Here is a 27,978-nt window from a genome sequence, read left to right on the forward strand (position 1 = left end):
CAATCTCCACTGAAGGCATTGGTGAGAAATATCTTCCAGGAATTAACAGAGTTCTAATTTAGCTGCTTTCACAAATGGATGTAACACTGGAAATTATCACTAATTTATGCCAAGAAATATGGAATAGAGTCATCTGGCTAACTGATTTGAGGAGATACACATTTGTGCCCATTATAAAGAAAGGTGATCTAACTGAATATAGAAATAACTAAATAATATCACCTTTGAGACAAATTTTGCTGAAAAAAAAACTTGAAATAGCATTTTGACAGGGAACTGACAAAAATCTAAACCATATTCAGAAAAGGATATGGAAGGTGGAATATCATTGTTGATGACAGAGTGCTTTTGGCTGGACGCTGAGAATACCAGAAAGATGTTTTTCTGAGTTTTGTTGACACTGTAAAGGTAAATCAACTGTGTGGATGAGAACAAATTATGGGTAACCTTGTATAGAGTGTGAATTTATGGACAGCATTTGAAATTCTAGAACACTGGAATTGTGCTTATCTGGAGACTGATCATAGTCCAAGAGGCCGTTGTTCAAACAAAACATGGGGATACTGCTTGGTTTAACATCAGGAAAGGTGATGTTATATCCTTTGTATCCTTCCACCATGCTGTTGTATCCTTCCACCATGCTGAGAAAAAAATCCAAGAAGTTGGATTATATGCTTTCTGGAAATGAAGGGGACTTCAATTAGGAAATGTACTAATGGACTTCATTAGAAAATCAGGAGCTAAGTCTCCAGTATGCTTTATACCTCAATACAAGAAAACAAAAATCTTCACAAATGGACCAATATACAACATCAGGATAAATTAAGGAAATGTTGAAGTTGTCAAGGCTTTCATTTTACTTGGATCCCCAATTGACACTCATTGAAGCACCACTCAAACCAAAGGACATATTGTGCCACCCAAGTCAAATGGCATGTGCTGCAGAAGACCTACTTAAATTCTAAAGAGAAAAGATGTTACATTCAGGATTAAGATATGGTTGATCCAAGTCATGTTGCTTTCAATTGCCATTTACATGAGAAAGCTGGACTAGGAATAAGAAAGGCTGAAGAAGTATTGAAGTATTGGGGAAAATATTGAATATATCACGGGCTGCCATAAGACCTTAAATGTTTTCACTAAGGCAAGTGGCCATCCAAGAGGTAATTGAAATGGAGAAGTCTATGCAGAATAAAGCACACTATCCTGTGTGTGATCATAGAATTTCATGGAAATCCTTGATCAAAAAAGGAAAAGTGTATGAAAATCTAAAATCTAAGACACTTGGTGTGTATAAATACAGTGGCTTGAAAGCAGACCCTAACTCCATCTTACCATGAGTCTAGAATTCTTGCTGAATTTTCAAGTTGGTTTTTCTTTTTTAAAAACTTTTAATCGTTTTATTAGGGGCTCACACAACTTTTATCACAATCTGTGCATACATCAATTGTGTAAAGCACATTTGTACATTCATTGCCTACGTCATTCTCATAACATTTGCTCTCCACTTAAGCGCCTGGCATCAGGTCCTCATTTTTTCTCCTCCCTCCTCGCTCCCCCCTCCCTCATGAGCCCTTGACAATCTATAAATTATTATTTTGTCATATCTTGCCCTGTCAGATGTCTCCCTTCACCCACTTTTCTGCTGTCCATCTCCCAGGGAGGAGGTCACATATAGATCCTTGTAATTGGTTCCCTCTTTCCAACCCACTCTCCCTCTACCCTCCCAGTATCACCACTCACACCAGTGGTCCTGAAGGGATCATCCATCCTGGATTCCCTGTGTTTCCAGTTCCTATCTGTACCAGTGTATATCCTCTGGTCTAGCCAGGCGTGCAAGGTAGAATTGGGATCATGATGGGGGGTGGGGTGGGGGAGGAAACTTTTAGGAACTAGAGGAAAGTTGTATTTTTCATCGTTGGTTTTTTTTAATAGCAACTTTTCTAATCTTTGTACTGACCTACCATATGTCCTAAAATAATTCCTGTGCCCCCTGGTGTTGGGAAAGGATCCCTGCTTACACCTTGGGCTGTAATTCAAAAGGTCCGAAATTTGAAACCACCAATTGCTCCTTGAGAGCAAGAAGGGGTTTCTATTCCTGGAAATAATTATAGTCTCAGAAACTCACAGGGACAGTTCTACCCTGTCCTATAGGGCTGCTATGAGTCAATGGCAGTGAGGATTTTCTTTTGTGTGTGGTCAGGAAAACACAGAACATCATAGCATATCTCAAGAGGGTCTTCTTATGGTCAAATAGATACAGAATGCAATAGCTTATATCCAAAGGATCTTCACTAACAGCATTATTAAAAATCTTTACAATAGACCACCAAGAAAAGACATGCTTGAGGAAACAGTTTAATAATGGGTTCCCAGAAAAAAAATATATTCTGCAATAGTCATGTGACTCTTCAATAATTAATTGAAAAGGACATACACTTGCAATTATGCATTTTAACTAAATCATGTGATCCTACATACATGTCATCATCCATCAGTATCTGCCAAGTCCTTGCTTTCCTTCAACTGTATAAAGAATAATTGCTTCTTTATTATGTAGCAAGGAGGCTATCTTCGTTCTGTGAATTTGGACACTTTCTCAGTTCCGACTTGCCTGGGTTTTCAATAAGTTTCTTAATTTGAACTTTATAGAATGTGTGTTTTCACTCTGGGAAGTTCTCAGGGAATTTGGGTATTTTTTTATGCAAGAAAGGCTGGACCCTGAGCAAGAGATTAGATAACATACTGCAAGCCACAAGGCTATAACAAATGGCACCTGAATCTCACAAGTAGGAAACAGCATGAAAAAATATCAACTAACTGCATCCCTGCTGCAAAAGGGGAATGATCTATTTCAAAAGAAAGGTTATGCTTTAGTGTGATTCTAAATCTTGAAAATGATCACAGATTTAGTTCTTATTATATTTTTTATAGTTTACTTTAAAATAGTTCCATATAAATGACATGATAAGTATGCACATAATAATTTTAAGCTATAATCTAAGGGTGTATATTAACACAGGAAATACTCCAATATGGAATACATAGCTCAGACTTGATTGTAAAAACTTCTAAAAGGTTAAGATCATTTTCTCCAGAGATTAGCAGTTATGCTACTTTAAGAGGTATACCACATGCTAGAAATGAATTTTCATTCATAAAAGGAATATTTTCCAATGTTTTTGGAGTGTCCAGAAATGTCATACAGTCACTTTAGTCTTTGTACGAACTGGGTATAAGAATCTAGTGAGTCTCATATCATGAGAAAGAAGCCTAAAGTTTAAAACTGCAAGCAGTTTATACATGCTGGCTGTTATCAAATAATTTTGTTGCTAGAATCTGATAAGAAATTAAGCTGAAACCTATGTGACATTTCACTTTGTTTTGCTTTTAAGGGTTGTTTTTTTTTTGGACAGAAAACCAAAATTTAAAACCTTCCGCCCCCCTCCCCCACAATTGTAAAGATCATTAAACTATTTCTGACATTCAGGACTGCTAAAATAATGAAACTGAAGCTCAGTTTACAACAGAGATTAAATCAACACAAAACACTTTGTAATAGAGACTTATATAATCATAAGCTAGCTCAGAGGTTATGTATGTTTTTTAAAGAGTAATTTTAGGTAATCTCTTCTTGCTTCCATAGTGATGACGGACCTGTTATCATTTAAAAACCTCTAGACTACACTTAAATATTTGTGCAAATAATGGGGAAAGGGGTAGCCAGGCCAGAGATCACCCAGTAACCTGATAGCAGGTTTTTTCCATAAGCAAAGGCAGAGCTCAATTACCTAAGATTAGCCAGTGGTTGATTTTCTATTCTTGTCCCTCCTCTTTGTATGCTTCATTAGAACTAGACTAATTGAGAGTCCTATTTTTTTTTCTTTTCTAGAATCAGAGTTATCTTCCTGTATGCAGATAGAATAACTGCTCAGAATAAACCTTATGCTTCAACTCCTTTGAGTTTTGAATATTTTAAAAACACCTTTCAGTAAAATATTACAAAATCTTCCTTGACTGTCATGTATGCAAAGAGAGCTGGGGCTTTCTTGACAGGTTGTAAGACTGCTTTTATATCTACTTGTTAATAAATGTTTGTACATTTAAGCAGAATGCACCCTGAGACTTGCTTTCAGTGTAACATTCTTATCTGACAATGAAATTGGGAGACCAACCTATAGTTCCACCTACCTTAATTAATGGAAGCTACCAGTATCTACCAAAAGTATCTAATATTCAGGAACCACCAAAGTAATTTAGGTTACTTTCAACAAAACTATCCAATCTGGCTCTAAAAGTTGAAAACCAATCCAAACCCTCTATATTTATCATAGTCTTCTGTGGCTACTTACCAATTTTTTCATCTTCCTGAACCATTTTCCGCTCTTCTCGGAAAGCCCTGAGCCAGCGAATCTTCTCCTCTAGCTTCTTGGCAAAAAACAAATGGATCTCCTCTGTCTCCTTGTTGTGAAGTTTGAAGGCATTCTTCATGCTGACATTGAAATCATCATCTCTGCCATCTTCAATGTCAACCACTTCATATTTATCCATATCAATACGGCCTTTATAGTACAGGATGTCTCTCCGAATCAGGTCCTAGGTAGGAAGAAAAAGAAGGCCTTCTTTGGAGATATATAGAGAGTAAATACCAAGAAAGCCAGCACACAGACATAAAATATAGGGTGACGATGGTGGTTGGTTTGGTATAAATTTAGGAAGGCTAGCTTTGCAAGCTAACTAAGAACAACAGGTCAACTAGAGGACTCCCTCAGAGGAATCCTCTGTCTCATATCCAGACTCCATCTCAGACTGCAGCATCAATTCTTATATGTGTTTGCAAGACTAATGAGAATACTTTGGTGAGAAGAACTGGGGTCTTAAGAGCTGTAAGTGGTCATCTATGGTGCTACTATCAATCTCTCCACATCCATAGCAAAGAAGAATGAAGAAAATTAAAAGAATGTATGTGAACAATTAGGCCACATAAATGTCATCCAGTGTGACCCTGAGACCAGAAGAATTAGATGGTGCCAGCTCCCATTTACAATTGCTCCAAAAGGAATCATATTAGAAAGTCCTAGATAGAAGGACAAGTAAAGAATTCTGATAGCAGTTAGGGAAACACACAAAGACAAAAATAAGCCTGAAAATCAAAAAATGGAATTAAAATTTATTTAGCTAAAGGCAACCAAAAAATACACCAGGAGTGGCAATATCAATCTCCAATAAACGAGATTTCTAAGGAAAGTGTATCATGAGAGACAAAAAAGGGTACTACAAAACTATTACAGGACCAATCAAACTAGAAGATAACCACAATAAATATACACACACAATGAAAGACTCTCAAATTACATAAACCAAACTCTTATAGAAATGAAGAGAGAAATAAGACAATACAGCAATAATAGAAGATAGCAATAACTCACTCTCGAGAAAGAACAGATAATCTGACAGATTTTCATGAAAGAAACTAAATAAAGACAGAGAAGAACTGAACAATACAAATAACCAACCTGATCTCAGTAGACATTCTTTTCAAGTGCACATAGAAAATTCTCTAGGAAAGGCTATATGTCAGCACACAAAGCAAGCCTTAATAAATTTAAATGATTGAGATTTTACAATCAATTTTCTCAGACCACAGTGTTATAAAATTAGAAATCAACAATAGGAAGAGCACAGGCAAGAAACCCAAATGCATGGAAACTGAACTGCTTAAAAACTACTGGGTACTTGATGAAATAAGGAATGGAATGAAATGAAAAAAATTATTTGAAACAAATGAGTACAAAAGCAGAACAAACTAAAACCTTTGGAACACAGCAGCAGCAGTATTCAGAGAACTATAATGATAAGCATACACATAAAAGAGAGACAGGACCAAAATAAACACCTTAACCCAACATCTGCAACTACTAAAACAAGAATAACCAAATAAATCTTCAATCACCAGGCAAAAAGAAACCATAAATATTAGAGCTGAAATAAATGGATCGAACAACAGAAAAACAGTGCAAAAAAATCAACAAGCAATAAGATAGTTCTTTGAATGGTTTAACAAAATTCACAAACTGCTGTCAAATTTAATAAAGGAAAATAAAGAGGAGATGAAAATACCAAGAGATTAAAGAGGTGACATCATAAGATTTCCAAATGGACACAGATGCAAATATTCTCAACAAAATGCTGCTCAATAGAATCCAACTATATATAACAATATACCATGATCAAATGGGATTCCTATTATGCACACAAAGATGGCTCAACATTAGAAAAACAATTAATCTATTCCACCATATAAAAGATAACCACGTAATCACATCAGTTGATGCAGAAAAGAATTTGACAATAGATAACACTCATTCCTAATAAAGATACTCAGCAAAATAGGAATAGTAGGGATATTTCTCGCTACAGTAAAGGCTATGTAAGCAAAAAATGACCAACGGCTTGATCAATGGAAAGAAACTGAAAGTATTACCCTTTCACACAGTAATTGGATAAGGATGACACTTAACACCACTCTTATTCGACATTGTGCTGGAAATCATAGCTAGAGTGATTAGACAGTAAGAAAAAAAAATCAAAGGAATACAGATTGGCAAAGAAGGGAAACTTTCATTATTTGCAGATGGTATGATTTTATATGTAGAAAGTCCCAAAGATTCAACAAAATAATTGTTGGAAACAATCAAGTGATTCAGCAGCTTGCCAGGATAAAAGATTAACATTGAAAAATCATTTGGATTCTTGTATACAGATGAAGAGAGCTGTGAAAAAGAAATTTAAAATATTCCATTTACAATAGCCACACACACAAATGAAATACTTAGGAATAAACCTAACCAGAGTAACAAAAGACTTGTATAAAGAAAACTACAGAATACAATTACAAGAAATCTAAAGAAATTCATACAAATAGAATACTATTCTATGTTCATGGATAGGAAAACTTAACATTGTGTAAATGTCAATATTACCCAAAGCAATTTATAAATGCAACACAAATCCAATGTAGATCCCAACTTCATTCTTTAAAGAAATGGAAAAAACTAATTACTAACTTTATATGGAGAGAGAAGAAATCCAGGATAAGCAATGAACTTCTTGAGAAGAGGAACAAAGGAGGAGGCCTATTACTTACCGACTTCAAAACCACACAGCCACAGCAGTTAAATAGCTTGGGAATCATCCAATGATATACATATTAATCTAATCAATGGAATAGAGAAGCCAGAAGTAAATCCATTCACCTACATATAAATGATCTTTGGAATGGGACCAAAAAGCATTAAATAGAAAGGAGATAGTTTTTTCAACAAATGGTACTGGCAAAATTGAATACTCGTCTGCAGAAGAATGAAATAGGCCCAATACTACACCCTATATACAAAATTGAGTTCAAGATGGATAAAAGATCTAAAAGATCTTTTATGGATAAAAGAGCTATAAAGACCATCATTGAGGAGAACCGAGATAAACTTAAAAGTCCTATTGCAGGGCATGGCACACTATCAAATATAACAAAGTAAACACACACAGTGGAAGACAAAATATATTAGTGGAGCATACTAAAAATAAGTATGAAAAAAATTAAGTATGTTCCACTTAAGACACTTAAATGCATCAAAAGACTTCATTAAAAGAGGAGGAAAGATTTTTTTGGCATGGCATAATGGACAAGGAACTAATCTCTACAATCGAGAAAACTGTAACATTTCAAAAAGAAAAAATATTAACCAAATTTAAAAATAGGCAAAGGACATGAACAGAAAATTAATCATAAATTAACTTTAAATGGCCAATAAACATATAAGGAATTGACATTATCACTAGTTATCCAAGACATACAAATAAAAATGATGCAATACCATTTTACACTTACAATGACAACCAAGTTAAAAACAAAACACAAACAATAAATACTGGAGAGGTTATGGACAGATTAGAACCTTTATACACTGCTGGTGGGACTTTAAATATGTATAACTACTGTGGAAAGCAATATGGGAATAAAAACAAATAACTGGGAATAGAAATTCCTTATGACTCAGCAAAACATCTGCTGTATAACCTAAAGAAGTAAGAGTCATACCACAAACAGGCATATGTTAATTGTACCACTGTTTTTAATAGTCAGAAGATAGAAATAGCTTAAATGCTCATCAGTACATACACACAATAGAATACTATGCATCACTAAAAAACAGTGAAATCACAAAGCCCCACATGGCTTGGAGGGACCTGAAGAACAATATGCTGAGTGAAGTTAATCAATCACAAAAAGACACATATTGTATGATACTACTGTTATAAAAGAAAAACAAAACAGAATATTTTCATACTAAAGGGAATATAACTTGGAAGTTACCAAGTGGGGAATGGCAAAGGAGGTAAGAGTAAAAAAATGTAGACTAGCGAATTGATAAATATTAGCTTTAGTAATCCAGAAGAGTGAAAAGAGAAATCTAAGGGGACGGTGTTAGGTTAAGTTATAGGGGTATCTGATAAATGGTTCAAACTGTTGAATACAAAACTGATTATCTGAAAAGCAAAGCCCTACCTGATTCACAAAAGAGATAAAAGGAGAAAGAAATGAGCAGCGAGCGAGGAGAGCCCACTATAATTAAGAAGGATTGGGATAACAGTTGTATGAGCCCCTAATAAAATGTTTAAAAAAAAAAAAAGAAGAAGAAGAAGAAGGAAGAGCAGGATAATTTGGTACCAGAGTTCCTATGCTGGGAAGACTGATTCCCAGACACATGTAGCCCAGACACATGTAGAGCTCCAATGAGTGCTGGGCCCACATATGTTGAAAGGAGACAAGAGCCTTCCTCCAGAGCTGACAGAAGTCCTACAGTTCATACCCTGGATTCATACATCTGACTGTGATAAAATAGATTTATTTTTAAAGGAAGAATGACCTGCTGGTTCAGAAAGTCCAATAAGAAAGTATAACTAAGGCTACAGAGAAACATAAAACAAAAAAAACAAATCAACCTTTTATAGGGTTTCTGATCATACAAAGTTTTGTAGGAACAGCCAACCTCACCTTCAACAAAGAAGCTGGTGGATTTGAACTTACAACCTTGCAATTAGCAGTCCAATATCTAACCAAAATTCCTTACTGAATAGCATAGGACTCTCCAAAGAATGTGATGTCTGATTCTGTGTAGAATTTGAATTCTAGCTGCTTAGTTGTGTAGTCTTGGGCAACTCAACTTCTCTGAGCTTCAATTTCTTCAACCACAAAATGTTATCCATTATCTATTTTTCCTAGTATTTTGTAGCTCTTAAAAACCACAACTAAGGGAACAACAGGTGATCTAAAATCTATGGCAAGGAAGGCATAGGTTGCCTAGCAGTGCTTGATCAAGTGCAATGTAGCCAAGAGGAATTAATGAAAGCTGAATGAAGGTCGAACAAGATGGTGAGACAAGAGTAGTAAAATGAAATATAGAAAAGAACTAGGAGGTAAAGGCCATTTGTAGAGGTATAAATACAGGCATGTACATATGTAAATATATTTATATATAACAATATGGACATAGATCTATGTACGTATATTATATGTTAAATATTAAGGTAGCAGATGGACATTGGGCATCTACTCAAGTACTCCCTCAACAAACGAACACTTTGTTCTAATAACCTGGCATTCTGTGATGCTCACCTTCCTGACATGATCGCTGAAGACAAAATGAGTGCATAAGCAGATGTGGTGAAGAAAGCTGATGGAACCTGGTTCTTAAAAGATATAGCATCTGGGGTCTTAAAAGCATGAAGATAAACAAGTGGCCATCTAGCAGGGAAGCAACAAAGTTCACATGGAAGTAATACACCAGCCTGTATGATCATGAGGTGCCGAAGAGATCAGGTATTAGGCATCAGAATACCCAGAACAAACAATCACATCTATGTTACTGGGGGGGTGGGGTCAGAGAGGAGACACAAAGCCCATCTGTAGACAGGGGACATCCCCTTACAGAAGGGTCACAAGGAAGGGATGAGCCCGCCAGGGTGCAGCATAGCATCAATGAAACATACAATATTCCTCTAGTTCTTTATGTTTCAGTCCTCTCCATTATCATTACCCCAATTCTACCTTACAAATCCGGCAGGCCAGAGCATGCACACAATAAGAGCTCTGGACACAGGGCTCCAGGACTAATAAACCTCTCAGGAAAAATAATGGGAGTAGCGATACCACGAGGGTAGGGGAAAGGTGGGGGAGAAATGGGAAACCAACCACAATGATCAACATATAGACAGCCGCCCCTGCAAAGGGGCATGAACAACAGAAATGTGGGTGAAGGGAGACAGTGGTTGGTGTAAGATATGAAAATAATAATAATTTATAAATTATCAAGGGTTCATGAGGGAGGGAGGGTGGCGGAGGGAGGGGAAAATGAGGAGCTGATAACAAGAGCTTAAGTAGAAAGAAAATGTTTTGAAAAGGATGATGGCAACATATGTGCTTGACACAATGGATGGATGGATTTTTATAAGAGCTGTAAGAGCCTCCAATAAAATGATTTTTAAAAATACCAGCAACAGGCAGTATATACTGCATTATAATTAATCTTTATTTAAAAACAAAACAACAACAAAAACATGTATTAATAAATCTCATTACTTTCCCAAAATAAACCAAACTCACCGCCATCAAGTCAACGCTGACTCAAAATAACCCCCTGTGGGTTTGTGACTGTAAATGTTTATGGGAGTAGAAAGCCCAGTCTTTCTCCCTCAGAGCTGCTGATGGTTTAGAACTGAAGATTACAGCCCAATGAGTAACCACTACACCACGAGGGGTAATTTAAATTTCAAAATAAATCAAATATTGCGATTTTAAAAACAAAACTTTCAATATAGTATGTCTCTGGAAATTCCATGTTTTCAAGTAGGTTAGATCATATATTTAACATGTCGGCTTTTTAGTAGGTTAGATCATATTTTTTACTTGAGCTCACACATTATCCCCTCCCTGCCTCAACCACATCTTCTATTCTAATCCTTTTCAGTCTTCCAGGTAATTTTCACATTCTTCTTCTCTAAAGAAGGTTCCCTGGTGTGCAACCTTCAACAGGGGTCAAAGTAGTAGTTCTTCTCTAAATTCTAGTATGAAGAAGCTACTCTCACATTTTACACTTTGTTACCATGCTGCTGAGATGGAATAATTCTGTTTTATAGCTTTTCATTTTGTCTGTCTGTTTAGGTTATGATCAGCACTGTATGTTCTTTGGTCTTGTTGCATTTAAGGATTTTTCAGAAGACAGTTGAGAACGCGTCAGAGATCTTTCTGCTTGATTTTGAACATGGTAAGGGGGTAGATCCTTTTTGAGTCTTTGTTAACAGGATTCTGAGTGCCTCAACAGAGATATAGTGAATAAATATTCAAAATAAATGATTTGTAATTATCATAGTGGCATCCCAGTGATTTTTCCCCCAATGGAACAATTTTTTAAATCAAATTCAAATCTTCATTGCTCTTTCCACTTGTCGAAGTTAGAGGATATTAAGGGAGCTACTGCTTCCCCCCACAGCTTGCCTGTCAGCTTGTTTTACTGTGGCAGCTTGCATGTTTATATGATGCTAAAAACTCCTTCATTATTTCATATACCACAGGTCACCCATGGGAAACTAACTTTTGGAAAGCTTACCGACTAGACAGACTAGGAAGAAATGCCTGGGAATCTATTTCTAAAAATTAGCCAGTGCTTAATTTATGTATTACATCAGAACAGTTTCTGACTCGCTTGCTTTGGCATGCCATAAGGAGGGGTCAATTGCTGGAGGAGGACATCATATTTGGCGAAGTAGAGGGTCAGCGAACATGAAAAAGACCTTTTTGAGATGGATCAGCACAACATCTGTAATGATAATGAATACATGCTGGCAAATGTGATGATGATTATGCAAGATTGGTCAGTGATTTACTCTGCTGTATATAAGTTCACCATGGAGTGGACTTGACTTCATGCAAGCAATCTATTACTTGTCCAGTTGGGCTTTAGTAAACTGAAGTTTAGATGTCCTGGCAATGACCTTGGTTAATAGCTATGGCAAGTTACCTAGCCCTTATCTCTAGCATTACCTAACAGAAAGAGATCTCAGTTTGTTTATATTTGACCACAGTTAGTGTTCATGGAATTTGGTAAAATTGCGCAAGACATTTGGTACAATTGATAGATGATGAACTCTGAGAAGTACAACTGTTCAAGACTGCGTCCTACCTCACTTGCTTATGAGTAAGTTCCTTTGTGTATCTTCATAGGAAGCCCTGATGACTCTTCCCTAGCCTAGGCTATTCTACATTTCCTGCTAGATTTTGGGGAAGGCACATTGTATGGGAACTGGATTACTTTTGTTCAACACTGTATCCTAACATGGAGAACAAATATCATATCAAGAAAATGGCAACAACAACAATGCTTACAGAGCCACATTGTCAAGAACTACTCTAAATGCTTTGCATTTACTAACTTATTTAATACAACAAGATGTTCTTTTTAGGGGCTATTGAATCAGTTCTTACCCATAGCAACCTTATGCACAACAGAAAGAAGCAGGGCCTGGTTTTGCTCCACCCTCACTATCATTCCTATGAGTGAGCCGATTGTTGCAGCCATAGTGTCAATCCATCACCTTGAGGGCCTTCCTCTTTTTCACTGCCCCTTGACTTCACCAAATATGATGTTCTACCAAATATGTTGGTCCTTCCTGTCCAAAGTATGTAAGACAAAGTCTCACTATCCTTGCCTCTAAGGAGCACTCTGGTCGTACTCTTCCAAAACAGATAGATTTGTCTTTTAGAAGGCCATGATTCATTCAATATTCTTCTCCAGCACCACAATTCAAATGCATTAATTCTCTGTCAGTCTTCCTTATTCAATGTCCAACTTTTGCATGCATATAAGGTAATTGAATATACCATGGCTTGGGTCAGGGACCTTTTAGTCCTCAAAGTAATATCTTTGTTTTTCAATACTGTAAAGAGGTGTTCTATAGCAGATTTAGCTAATGCAACTTGTCTTTTATCTCTTGATTGTTGCTTCAATGAGCATTGATTGTGGATCCAAGCCAGACAAAATCCTTGACAACATCAACATTCTCTCCATTTATCACTTATCTCAAGACCTATTGGTCTTTTTGTGAGCATTTTGGTTGTCTTGACATTGAGTTATAATCCATATTGAGGGCTTCAACACTTGATCTTAATCAGCAAGTGCTTTAAGTTCTCCTAGCCTTCAGTAAACAAGATTGGGTTGTTTGCATATTTCATGTTGTCAATAACCTTTCCTCCAATCTGGATGCTGCCTTCTTCTTCATATCAGTCAGCTTTTCTGATTATTTTCTACGCATACTTATTGAATAACTGTGGTGAGAGGATACAACCCTGATGTACACCTTCTCTGGTTTTAAACTGTGTTCCACTTGATCCTTATACACATTCCTCATGAGCATAAATGACGAAGTGCTGTGGAATTCCCAAGTTTCTCAAGGTTATTCGTAGTTTGTTATGAAAAACAGTCTATTGTCTTTGCATAGTCAATAAAACACAAGTAAACATCTTTCTGGTATTTTGTGCTTTGAGCCAAGATCCATCTGACAGCAGCAATGATATCCCTTGTTCCACATCCTCTTCTAAATCTGGCCTGAAACTCGAGCAGCTTCCTGTCAATGTACTGATGCAACTCTTGTTCAATGATATTCAGCCACATTTTACAGGCACATGATATTAATGATAGTGTTCTATTGTGTTGGGTCAAGATTCTTTGGAAGGGGTACAAATGTGGATCTCTTCCAGTCAGTTGGCCAAATAGCTGTCTTCCAAATTTCCTGCAATATATGAGTAGATGATTGCAGTGCTTCATCAGCTTGTGGAGACATTTTAATTGGTATTCCATCAATTTCTGGGGCCTTGATTTTGCCTAATGCTTTCAGTGCAGCTTGGAATTCTTTCAAACCATTGGTTCTTGCTCATATGCTAGTTTCTGAAATGGTAGATGTTGACTAGTTCTTTTTTGGTACAATGACTGTGAATATTTTCCATCTTCTTTTAGTTCTTCCTATATCACTCAATATTTTTCCCATAGAATCTTTCAATCTTGCAACTCGGGGCTTGAATTTTTTTCTTGAGTTCTTTCAGTTTAACATATACTGAGCATCTTCTTCCCTTTTGCTTTTCCAAATCTAAGTCTTTGTACATTCTTTTATAAGCTATACTTGTTTTCTCAAGCTGACCTTTGAAGTTTTCCCTTCAGCTCTTTGACTTCATCCCTTTTTCCATTTGCTTTAGATTCTCTACAAATAAGATCAAGCTTCAGAGTCTATTGTGACATTCACTTTGATCTTTTTTTATCTTTCCTATCTTTTTAATGAACTTTGCTTTCTTCATGAGTGATGTTCTTGAGGTCTTCACACAGCCTATTAAGTCTCCTGTCATTATTGTCCAATGCATCTTGTTCAATGTTCAATGTTCTTAAGTTGGTCTCTATATTCAGGTGGAATAGACATGTAGTCATATTTTGGATCTAATGGACTTGTTTTAATTTTTTTAGTTTTATCTCAAACTTGCATATGATGATCTGTTCCACAGTCTGCCCCTTGCTTGGTTGTAGCTGCCAATATTGAATTTCTCCATCATCTCTTCCATTTTATTTCTATATATTCCATCTGGAGAAATCCATGTGCATAGTTGCCTTTTGTGTTGTTGAAAATGATATTTGCTGTCAACAAGTCATTTTGCAAAATTCTATCATGCAATCTCCAGGTTAATTTCTAACACCAAGTCCATATTTTCCAACTACTATTCGTTCTTCTTTGTTTCCAACTTTTTCATTCCAATCAATGCATCTTCATTGCATATTTGATCAATTTCTAACTGAAGTCTTCCGTAGAATTCTTCAATCTTTTCAAATCTTCAATTTTATTCTTCAAATTTCCCAATTTCTTAATTCTCACAATAGGTTCTATTATAATACCATTTGATAAAAGAAATGTAAGCATAGAGCAGTGAAGAAACTTCTCCAGGAATAAAAGCTACAAAATGGCAGACCTGGATTTCCCCCCCAACAGTTTTATTGGCACATATCATACAATTCAGCAGTTCAATCACATCAAGAAAAGTTGTACAATCATCACTACAATCAGTTTTAGAAAAATACTTTCTTCATTCTTGTACCTTTTGTTATTAACTTTCCATTTCCCTCAACTTCCCTTGTCATAACCCCAAAGAGCCATTAATCTAGTTAGTGTCTCTACAGATTGGCCTATTCTGGATTTAATATACAGAAAAGACATTAAAAAACAAAGAAACAAACAAAAACTAACAATAATAACTATAATTCAAATGTGAAAACCCAATTAAAAAATAAAGCAGAAAATATTATAAACTAGAAGAAATGGAAATGGATCATAAGTAAAATCAAATCAAATGATAGGGTGCTAAATTTTAGCTTAACTGCATCTGCAACAATCTACTTTCCAATGCATTCTGCATGTTAGCAAGACTATTCACATCCATGGTCTATGGTCAGAGGGGACTCACCAGGGACTTTAAAATGGGTCAAAATGAATATCAAATGATAAAGTATTATATTGTCACCTAACTATGTGTTCCTCAATCAATTTTACAATTCTATCTATCTGATAACAAGGCTATTAACAGCCCTCAATTATGATCCTAGAGGACTCAGAGGAGGCTTAATCTACGTGTGGACACTGCAAATCGATTTTGGGCTTCCACTGTCATCCATAGCCTTCTGAAAACCAGGTGTTCACAATTTAAGCTCTGATACTATTCCCTCCTTTAAATTTGGAGTATATTATTTACAATCCTTGGCTCACACAGGGTTGTGTGACATAGTTTAAACGGACATAGTTGATGCCTCTCTTAGAGCACTGTTTTTTGGAAAATAAGCTTTAAGACACATCTTTCTTATAGTTGGCCACCATCTTGTTTCTTTATCACCCTTTGCTATAGCACCCGTATCATCAGTTATATCTCTTCATGACATATTTGGATTTCTGATTTACACTTTCTGACTCTAGAACATTTGCTTTCAAGCACTGTGCAGTGCCATAGTACCTCTCAATAAAGCATTGTTGAATGAATCATTTATGTGCATATATTGTAATAATATCAATAGCTATCATTTGGTAAGCATTGTACTATATGCCCAGCCCTGTACCAATATTTTCTCATTTAACCTCCACTATCCCACTCCCATTCAAAGTCCCAGTGGTGTAGTTGTTAAGTGATGGCTGCGATTTACAAAGTGCATAGTTTGAAACCACCTGCTGCTCCCCAGGAAAAAGACAGGGCTTTTTACTCTCATAAACAGTTACCATCTTGGAAACTCACAGAATCAGTTCTACCATATCCTATAGGGTCTTATGAGTCAGCAATCAACTTGATGGCAGTGAGTTTGGTGAGTATCTCCTTCCATTTGGATATTATTGATTCCAATTTTACAAATTAAAGGAGAACATTAGTGACATTGCACAAGATCTGAAAACTCATTGGTAATGAAAATGAATACGCTTTAGTCTGGTTCTAAAGCCTATCAATGTTGTTAACATTAAACTCACTCCACTGATCCCTACTACTTCAAACAGTCCTCTTGCAATGGGTTATATCATTGACTTGATTAGATAATGAGGTTGATCCATTTAAGTTGATCTAGCCTCATCTGTGGGAGAAAGAAGGAGCTTTCAATGCCTGTAAACCGTTACAGTCTTGAAAACTCACAGGGCAATTCTACCCTGCCTTACAGGGTTTCTATGAGTCAGCATTGACTCTATGGCAGTGAATGAGTGGTCTTCATCTATCTCTGAGTTTTTTTCAGCTCCCTAAACAAAAGTCCAGCATCATTTAAATCTATGTGATCTGAAACCCCACAGAATACGGTGAATACAACAGAATGTAAAAAACAGCATATCCAAACTGGCCTGATAAGATAGAGGATGCTATTTGGGGGGAAATGTAGGGATAGAGAAACATTAGTGGATGATCAACTGAGGAAAGGGGTAGGGGGACCTACATTCCTGGATATTACAAAGTGAAGGAGGTAGAAAAGGAACCCTCCCTCCCCCAATGTATCAAAACAATTTATAAAGTTATCATCTCAGGAAGGAAATAACAAAACACATATATAACTAAAATGTTAAGGCAAGGAGACACAGATGAGTAGAGACAGAATTCCCAGGCAGACAAAAATAAGAAAAGTCTTATCTAGATTTTCAAAAGAAAGATGACAGGGAAAGAAGGAGGGTGGTAAAACATAAACAGAAAGTCACATAAATAAAAGCCACAAATATGTGTATTTCCAATCTGCCAAAATTTTTCCTTTTAAAAGTATCTTTACATATGTGAAGACCAGGAGCAAGGCATCTCCTCAATGGATTATAGAGGTGGGCAGGAGTTGGGGACAGCTTAGTTGGACGTTGTGTAAAAAATGGGTAGAGACATGGGAAAATACCTGTATCAACATGCTACCTACTTATCAGGGAACATTTAAGAGGCCCATTGCTAGTTTCTGTGGTAGGGAAGGTCCAGATTACCAGAACTATGGGGTAGGCATAGAGAGGAAATGCTCAGGGAAGGTACTATTTACAAACTGGAATAGAAATAATTCAATATTTTAAACAACTGTTATAAACCAACTCTGGGTAGAAGGAAGTGGAAAAGGACACCATGAGAGGGCAGGAGGACATAGGGTATACTAAATGTGTTAATTTCAGAGTCTGTAATGTTCATACCATATCACTGACTTTGATATAGAATTGATATAGAATTATTATAGAATTGTAGAATTGTTATAAAATTGATAGAGAATTCTTGCCAATCTCCTGTTTGCTTTTCCCAGCAATTTTTTATCCAGTTTTTTAGCTTAGTAATGATGGAGAGAGAAGCGCTTGTGTTCCTTGTAGTACCTACCCTTTAACTTCAAGGGAAAAAAAGGGAGTGGTGTTACCTTCTTGCAGAGGACCATTTGATGGTCAAACAGGAAGAAGACCCGCTGTTGGTTGCGGCCGTATGGCTGGTAGATCCAGGCCATTTCCCCAGTGTAGATCAGCTCAGAGCTTCTGTCTAGGATGTCTTCACCCTAGGAAGGACACATGATGGTTAGAGGCATTCAAGGAAGAGTGATGACCCCCTGAGACTTGATCTGAAATGTCCACCACTGGCCCACTATATCATCTAACAGAACTAACTAACCCCATACAACCCCTGTTCCCTACCACTCATAGCAGCTACGCCAAGGTGTCAAAAAAAAAACCATGGGAAATATCAGTAAACACACACACACACACACACAAATAAAACAAGAGAAACACACACAAATAAGTAAACATCCAGATCTAAAAGAAATTGCTGAAATTGAATGTTATGGAATTACAAGGAAAATAATTTAGAAGAAGGATGATTGAACATGTAAAACTAATGAATAGCCTGAGAGAAAAGGGGGAAGAATAAGCAAGATAGATACCTCACTGTAAGCCTTACAAGAATAATTCCAAACAGAAAAACAGTTGAGCACTACAATAACAGAATTACACAACCCTATAAAAGAACAGAGAAATAGAATCGAAGAGATAAAAAGTCGAATTAGTGAACTTGAAGTAAAATCTTTAGACTTTAATTTAAGAGAAGAACAAACACCAAAAAATGAAAAGGAAACTGAAAAAATCTTAAGAACAATGTTGGACACAACCAAAAGTAACAACCTATATCTTGCAGGTATTCCAGAAGAGGAAAAAACAAAACAAAAATACATGGACAGAATCATCCAAGAACTCCTCAAAAAAAAAAAAAATTCTGCACTGCATAAAGGATGAAAAGATAACTATCCAAAAAGCTGAATGAATCCCCAAAGTAAACTCCCTGATACATTTTAGTCAAGTTGTCTAACATCAACGACAAGGAAAAAAATCTTAAGATCAGTCAGAGATAAAAGAACAGTCACATATAAAGGGGGAGCAAGATGTTTCAGCAGATCAATAAAGGCAAGAAGATAATGGAGTGACGTATATACAGGCTTCAAGGGGAAAAAAACTGTCAATGAAGAATCTTGTACCCATCAAAATTATCATTCAAATATGACAGAGAAACAAGACCATGACAATTGATACTAAATTAATCCTATGGCCAAAGAAATCAACAACAGTACACAAAGTTGAAACATACCAACATACAAGATAATTCCAGACAAAAAGCAACACACTCAAAGCAACATCCAAAACAAAAAGAAATACAGGAAGAATAATGAAATTAATCACACCACACATATACAAGCACACACAGCACATACAAATACAAAGCAAAATGACAGAAACAGATGCATAACTATCAATAATCTCACCAAATGTGAATGGACTAAATGTACCAGCTTGAAAACAAACAAACAAACCTAGAAAGGAGTACAATGGATAAGAAAACAAACCAACCAATATTCTGTCTACAAGAAACATACCTCAGATACAAAGTCGTAAACATACTAAATATCAGAGGCTGGGCAAAAGCATGCCAAGAAAATGGCAAACAAAAGAAAGCAGGTGTAGCAATATTAATCTCTGAAAATATAGACTACACGAGTATTAAGAAACAAGAATGGACACTATATAAAAATTTAGGGAACCATAACCAAATAAGATATAACCATATTAAACATATATCCACCCAACCAAAAAACTCTTGAAATACATTAAGCAAATCTTTAGAGAATTGAGGAGGGATATAGACAGCTCTGTAATAATGATGGGAGACTTCAATACGACACTGTCAAGGAAAAACACGAGGAAATAAATTCAATAAAGATACAAAAGAGCTCAACAACATAATCAACAAACTCCATGCCCTAGACATATGGAATGCTCCATCCAACAAAAACAGCATATACATTCTTCTCCAATGTACATAAAACATTCTCAAGAATAGACCACAAACTAAGTAACAAAGAATGCGTGAACAAATTTTTAATTGAGATTCTACAACCTATTTTCTAAGATCACAGTACTACAAAATTATAAATCAATAACAAAAGGAACAAACACATGGAGATTGAACAATATAATACTTAAAACGATTGGGTAATAAATCAAATAAGGGATGAAATAAAAAATTATTGAAACAAATGAGAATGATAACTCAACATATTAAAACCTTTGAGACGCAGCAAAAGAAGTATACAGAGGTCTATTTATAGTAATCATTGCACATATGAGAAAAAAAGAGGAAAAATCCAAAATCAACAACCCTAGCATAGAACTTTCAATAATATCAAACCTCCAATAAAAGAAGAAAATAAATCATAAGGATCAGAGCAAAAATAAATTAACTGGAAAACAAAACCATGGGAAAAATCAGGACGCTAAGAAGTTGGTTCTTTGAAAGGATTAACAAAGTGGACTACTGGCAAGCTTAACAAAGGAAAAATAAGAAAATATGCAAACACCTACAATAAGAGATGAAAAAGGTGATATCACAACAGATCCAAAACAAATAAAAAGAATCATAAAACACTACTATGAAAAACTATACTCCAACAAATGTGATAACCTAGATGAAATGAATAGATACCTAGAAATACAACTCAAATTAATGGAGACAGATGTAAACATATTATCCATAATAAAATAAAATATAGAGAACATAAATAAGAACTACTAACCAAGAAAAGCCCAGGAACTGATGGCTTCACAGGGGAATTCTACCAATTATTCAGAGAAGACCCATCACTGTTGCTACACAAACTATTCCAAAATATAGAAAAGTATAGCAAACTTCCAAACTCATTCTATGAAGTGAACATAACTCTGACACCCAAACCAGGCAGACACTACAAAGACAGAAAACTACAGACCAATATCCCTCATGAATATAGACACAAAAATCCTCAACAAAATTCTGGCCAACAGAATCCAACACCATATAATTTTTTTTAACCATGATCAAATAGGATTCATACCAGCGATGTAAGGATGGTGCAACATTAATAAAACAATCAATGTAATCCACCACATAAACAAGGCAAAGAGCAAAATCCACAAGATCATATCAATAAATGCAGAAAAAGCACTTGACAATATCTAATACGCATTTTTGATGAAAAAACATTAAACAAAATAGGAACATAAGATAAATTTGTCAACATAATAAAAACGTAGACCCCAAAAAACAATAGTTGACATTATGCTCATTGGGGAAAAACTAGAAAATACAAAAATTTCCCTGAAAACAGGGACTAGGCAAGGATATTCCATATCACCACTTATTCAACATCATCCTGAAAGTCTTTGCCAGTACCATCAGAAAACAGAAATCAAGGGAATAAATTAGGCAAAGAAAAAGTGAAACTCTCACAATTTGCAGATGATATGATCCTCTATAGAGAAAACCCAAAAGGCTCCACAAAAAGCCTGCTGGAAACAATTGAGGTATTCGGTAGCAGGATACAGTATTAAAGCAGAAATCAATTGGATTACAATATACCAGTGAACAGAACTATGAAAATGATATTAAGAAAAAAATACCATTCACAATAACCACATAAAAGATGAAACGTTTATGAATAAACCTAATCAAATAAATTAAATATCTCTACAGAGAAAATTACAGAGCACTAGTACAAGAAACCATAAAAGACCTACATAAATGGAAGAATATCCTGTGCGCATGGATAGGCAGACTTAATATTTTGAAAATGTCAATACTACCTAGAGCCATCTATAGATAAATGCAATTCCTATCCAAAATGCAAATACATTCTTTAAAGAAATGATAAAAGGAAAACTCATTACCAACGTCATATTGTGGGAAAAGTGTCCCAGAATAAGCAAAGAACTTCTTAAAAAGAAGAAACAAGTAGGAGGCCTTGTACTACTTGACCTAAAATGTACTACATAGCCACATTGTACCTGGTATTGGTACAATGATAGATCCATATACCAATAGAATAGAACAGAAAATGCAGCCACCTGCAGGCTACTGATCAAATAGGGTACAGACAGCCTCTTCAACAAATAATGTTCTATAAATGGGATCTCTATAGGCAGAAGAATGAAATAGGACCCCTTGCACAAAAAGAAAACTCAAGATGGATTGAAAACTTAAATGTGAACCTCAGAGCTATCAATATAATCAATGAAAAAATTGGGGTAAACTTTAAGGGGCTTTTCCAGGGCATATATAGACAACCAAATATATAATAAAGGAAGCACATACAGCAGAAAACAAAATTATGAGCTGCTAAAAATAAACCAGATACACTTTAAGTGTAAAAATACACTTAAAAATACTTCATCAAAAGAGTAAAATGAGAGTCCATAGACTGGGGGAAATATATTTAGCAAAAACACAACAGGCAAGGGTCTAATTGCGAAAATTTACAGAACTCTACAACAGCTCAATAAGAAAATAACAAATGACCCAACAAGTCACGGATTGAGATTCGGAGCTGATCTAGACTTCCATGACTTCATTTTCTTAGCACTATGTTAAATTCTATGCCATTGGATAAATTAGTGACACTATCAATAGCACTACAGTATATCCCGGGGGATGATTGATAGTTCTTTGTTATAAAATGATAATGAGGCCTCTAAAGTAAACCAGAGACATGCATAATCCAAATGAACGAATTCTGGGCTCCCACTTAATTCTAGCCCCAATCCAAGATCCGTTACTTCTTAGGACATGGCCCTGCTCAATGCTCGTCCTCGTGAAGAGATCACTGAAGATATGGGTGATACATCAAACTATGGTGAAGAAAGATAATAATGCCTGTGGTAGTCACCTAATCTGGTGTTAATTTAGGGATTAAGAGTGTAGGGGTGGAGTGTAGGCTGTCAGTGTGGAGATAGCCAATTAGACTTCTGTGTGGGCATGGCCTTCTCCTGAGAATTCTGGGAAATCTGGTACTTCCTCCTTGGAGGCGGAAGACACCTCTCTCTCTCTCTCTGCTACTCCCTGGGGTACATTGCAGAAGATAAGCCACATGGTTGCAACCAGACCTTGGAAGCCGGAGAAGCCACAGAGAGACCCCTGCCAGGGAGAGGCATATCCATTGCACTCCGGATGTGCTGACCCCTGCTATATAATGTATTATTCTGGGTACTTTAGAGAAACAAATCCACAGAAACTCATGTATAAGAGAGAGTTTTATATAAAGGTTAAGTGTGCATCAAGAAAACATCCCAACCTAGTGCTGCCCAAGCCCACGAGTCCAACATTAACTCATCTGTCCAACACCAGTCCACAAAGTCCTCCTCCACCTCGCAAAACAGACACAATGATGCCAACTGCAGGAGGAAAGCCGAGTCAGTGAAGGTGTAAACGTCTCAGCGCTGGCAGGGGTCTCCACATGGGTGCTCCAGCACCCAGGGCTGCATTGGGGTAGGTCCATGCAGCTTCTCCTTGGGGATGTCTTGCAGGAAGTCAGCCTTTCAAGCTGTAGCAGGGAACTGCTAAGGCAGCTGCACCCTGGTGCGACCATCACAAAGCAAAGAGACCCAAGAAACTAGAAAGGCGAGGCTCTCCGAGCCATTTATTCTTCCACCTTTCAATTAATCACACATGGGTTTATCGGCCAGGTTGGCACAATAAACTAACTCAACTGAGATGCTTACAACGCCACTGGACCCAAAGACTTTCTATCCACTGGCTTGCGATCATCCTGCATTTGGTTTTAATGCATGCGTTTCATGAGTCTGAAGAAGACTATATAGATTGGTATCGAATATATGGGCTAATTTCAGATTTATGGCCTTGGACAAAACTGGGTTGGGATGTTTTCTCAATGTTCAATTCCTCTTGTATATAAACCTCTCCCTTATATACATATGCGTGTTTATGAATTTGTTTCTCTAGTTACCCAGACTAACAAAGTGCCTGACTAGCAAAAATAATTTTTCTGGGGTCTTAAAGGCTTGTATTCAAACAAGCAGTTATCTAAGTGAGATGTCAATAAGTCCACAGTGAAGAAGCACACCAGCTTGTGTGATATAAGGATGATAAATAAAAACTCCAAATATGATGGAGGGAAAGCTATCAGAGACTTAATAGTGAACACCCAGTTTGCAGAAGACTATGAATGACAGTGGGAAACCAAAATCCATCTGCAGGGTTCCTACATTATTTAAGTCTCTGGTGATGCCCTCTGGTCACAATCGAGTGATGGGAATAACCTTGCTATCAGACAGAGACCATTGTAAACATGATCATTGCAGATGAAATAAGTTATTATGTAGTACATGGCCATTTGATTGCCCTCTTGATTCATTTTGGATTTGTTACAGTTTTCACTACTTTGTGCTTTTTAAGTAACAGAGTTTTTCCCTCTGGTTTATTTTAATATTGACATTGACCGTTTCTTTCTATCTTTAAAAATATATATTTGTTGGCTTTTGTTGTTGTTTTTGTATGTTTTCCAGTATATGAAGCACAGAAAGGACAGATGTATAGAGGCAATAATTGGTGTTATGGCTTATTGGGGATATATGTGTGGGGGGTGGGGAGGTTGGAGGGAAATAAGGAAATAATGAATATAGGTGGATGTTCTAGAATTGATTGTGATGATGTATATACAACTCTTTTTAAATAAGATTTAACTATGGAAGTGATATATGATATATATCTCAATAAAACCATTAAAATATAACATGTAAAGAAACCAAAAGTGAATTCAAAAGACAAAAAATAAAGGAAAGATTAAAGTGGATGTCAGAAGAAACTCGGAAATTGCTCTGGAGCATAGAGTACCTAAACCCAATGGACACAATGATGAAGTAAAAGAGCTAAACATAAATTTCAAAGGGAAGCATGAGGACAAAGAAAAGCACAATAATGCACTGTGTAAAGACCTAGTATTAGAAAACCAAAAAGGAAGAACCTACTCAGCATTCCCAAGATGGGAGAATTGAAGAAATAATTAAAGCTTCAAGCTGGAGTATGGAAACATTTTATGGACAAAATATTGGATTATTCAGGTTATATCTAAAGAATATGGAAGGAACACAGAGTCATTATACTAAAATGAATTGGTCAACATTCAACCATTTCAGGAAGTAGTATATGAACAAGAATTGGTATAGTATTGAAGGAAGAAGTAAGTGGAAAATTCACTGAAGGCATTAGCAAAACACCAAAAACCAAAACAAACAAACAAACAAACAAAACAAGAAGAAAATAAAGCTTCAGGAATCAAAATGTTTCTAAACTAAAACAGAAAAAATGCTGATGCTGCACTGGACTGGAAACACTCACAAGTCTATGCTAAGAAATTTGGAATATTTCTGGCCAATGGACAGAAAGATATCTATATTTGTGCCCATTCTAAAGAAAGGTGTCCTATCAGAATGCCAAAACCATTTCACAATATCATTGATATCACATGAAAGTAAAATTTTGCTGAAGATAATTTTAAAAATGGCTGCAGCAGTACATTTGACCATTAGCTATCAGAAACTCAAGCTTAATTTGGAAGAGGATGTAGAACAAGAGGATGTGGAATATCATTGCTGTGGTCAGATAAATCTTGATGAAAAGCAAAGAATATCAGAGATACGTACTTGTGTCTTATTGACTGTGCAAAGACATTAGACTGTGTGGTTCATAACCACAGCATTTCAATTAATAGGCATTCAAAATCATTTAATGGAGCTCTTGTAGAACCTGGATATCAAATAAGAGCAGTCATCTGAACAGAACAAGAACATATTGCATAGCTTAAAGTCAGGAAAGATATGAGTCAGGCTTGTATCCTTTTACCATACTTACTTACTCAATCTGCATGCTGAGCAAATAATCTGAGAAGCTGGACTGTATGACGAAGTGTTTGGCATCAAGACTGGAGGAAGGCTTATTAACAACCTGTTATATGCAGATGGCACAACCATACTTGTTGAGGATCAAGAGGACTTGAACTACAACTTACTGATGAATATTCTTCATATGGACCACAGCTCAATGTAAAGAAAACAAAAATCCTGACAAATGGATCAATAAACCATTTGTTTTATTGGGTTTTCTATTCCCATAAAGAGTTAATGTCTCAAAACCGACATAAGCAGTTCTACATGGTTCTATAGGGTCACTATGTGTCAATATTGACTCAATGACAGTAAGCTTGACTTTTGGTTTGGGCCAATAAGCAATACCACGATTAATGGGAAAAAGACTGAAGTTGTCAAAGATTTCTGTTTACATGTAAGAACCACAATGAACACTCATGGATGCAATAGTCAAGAAATCAAACCCTCTTACATTTGGCAAATGTGTTAGGCTGGGTTGACTAGAGAAACAAATCTAGTAACACTCACATGTGCTTAAAGAAGAGATTTACGTCAAGAAGTATTTATAAATCAAGAGTGCATCCTAGCCAAGTCCAACTCAAGTCCATAATCCCCCTTCAGACTCACTCAATTGCATGCAATGATGCAGAATGTAGGCAGATCACAGTCTGGTGGGTGTAGTCTTGTGGATACAAGGTTGGTGCAAACATGGCATGGCTCTGGCAGTTCTCAGGTGTCCAGCAAGCAACAAGGTGAAGGAGGAGAGTGGGTCCTTCTCATGAGAAGGCCATGTCCCCAAGAGGAGTGTATAAGGATGTGACCTGATTGAAAGGTTTAACTCCAACTCTATCTAGGAATGTCTGCTGTTGTACTTGTTAGGTGACATCGAGTTGGCTGTGGCCCAAAGCAACCCTATGCACAGCAGAATGAAACACTGCATGGTCCTATGCTATCATCATAATTGTTCTTATGCCTGAGCCCACTGATGCAGTCACTGTGTCAATCCATCTTGTCCAGGGCCTTCCTCTTTTTCACCATCCCTCCAAACACGTTGTCCTTCTCCAGGGAATGGTCTCTCCTAGCAATATGTCCAAAGTATGCAAGACGAAGTCTCACCATCCTTGCTTCTAAGGAGCACTTTGGCTGTACTTGTTACAATAGAGATCGGTTTGTCCTTTTAGCAGTCCACGGTACCTTCAATATTCTTCTCCAGTAGTGCAATTCAAATGCATCTATTCTTCCATGGTCTTCCTTATAAAATGTCCACCTTTCACATGTATATAAAGCAATACCATGGCTTGTGTCAGGTGTACCTTAATCCATAAGGTAACATCTTTGATCTGCAATACTCTAAAGAGCTATTGTAGAGCAGATTTACCTAATGCAATATGTCTTTTGATCTCTTGACTGCTGCCTCCATGAACATTGATAGTAAATCCCAGTAAGACAAAATCCTTGACAACATCAACCCTTTCTGCATTTATCATGATGCTACCTACTGGTCTAGTTGTGAGGATTTGAGTCTTCCTTACAATAAGTTGCAATCCATACTGTAGGTTACAATCCTTGATCTTCATCAGCATGTGCTTCAATTCCTCCTCACTTTCAGCACAAGCAAGGTTGTATCATCTGCATACCAAAGGTTGTTAATAAGCCTTCTTCCAATTCTGATGCCACACTTTTCTTCATAAAAGCCAGCTTCTCTGATGATTTGCTCAGAACATGGATTGAACAAGTATGGTGAAAGGGTACAACCCTGACATCTTTCCTGATTTTTAAAAACCTTTCCTGATTTTAAACCATGCAGTGTACCCTGGTTCTGTTCCCACAACTGCCTCTTGATCCATGGACAAGTTCTGAATGAGCACTATGTAGTGCTCCAAAATTCCATTCTTCTCAAGGTTATCCACAATTTATTATGGTTCAAACAGTTGAATGCTTTTGCATAGTTAACAAAACACAAATAAACATCTTTCTGGTATTCTCTGCTTTGAGCCAAGAGCCACAGGACATCACCAATTATATTCCTTGTTCCATGTCCTCTTCTGAATCAGTCTTGAATTTCTGGTAGTTCCATGCCAATGTGCTGTTGCAATCATTGTTGGATGATTTTTTTTTTTTTTTTACTTGAGTGGAGGCCCAATGTCCTTCTGCTACCTTAATACTAAACCTATAAAT

General features: G+C 36.4%; 1 protein-coding gene across 6 annotated transcripts in view; it reads right to left on the minus strand.

Moving 5' to 3' along the window:
• The window catches only part of ARHGEF9 (Cdc42 guanine nucleotide exchange factor 9), a 308,501-nt gene that overhangs the window by 53,587 nt on the left and 226,936 nt on the right, over positions 1-27,978 (minus strand). For all 6 annotated transcript variants that reach the window (XM_045297828.1, XM_045297832.1, XM_030887714.2 and 3 more), the window contains 2 exons: positions 17,985-18,116; positions 4,353-4,596 (listed from right to left, as the gene is read on the minus strand). In XM_045297828.1, coding sequence (XP_045153763.1) covers positions 4,353-4,596; positions 17,985-18,116 — 376 coding nt within the window. The remainder of the gene's footprint in view (positions 1-4,352; positions 4,597-17,984; positions 18,117-27,978) is intronic.

Source organism: Echinops telfairi, unplaced genomic scaffold, assembly GCF_000313985.2.
Source record: "Echinops telfairi isolate 266 unplaced genomic scaffold, ASM31398v2 ScPeMD7_7423;HRSCAF=8461, whole genome shotgun sequence".
Classification (NCBI taxonomy): Eukaryota; Metazoa; Chordata; class Mammalia; order Afrosoricida; family Tenrecidae; genus Echinops; species Echinops telfairi.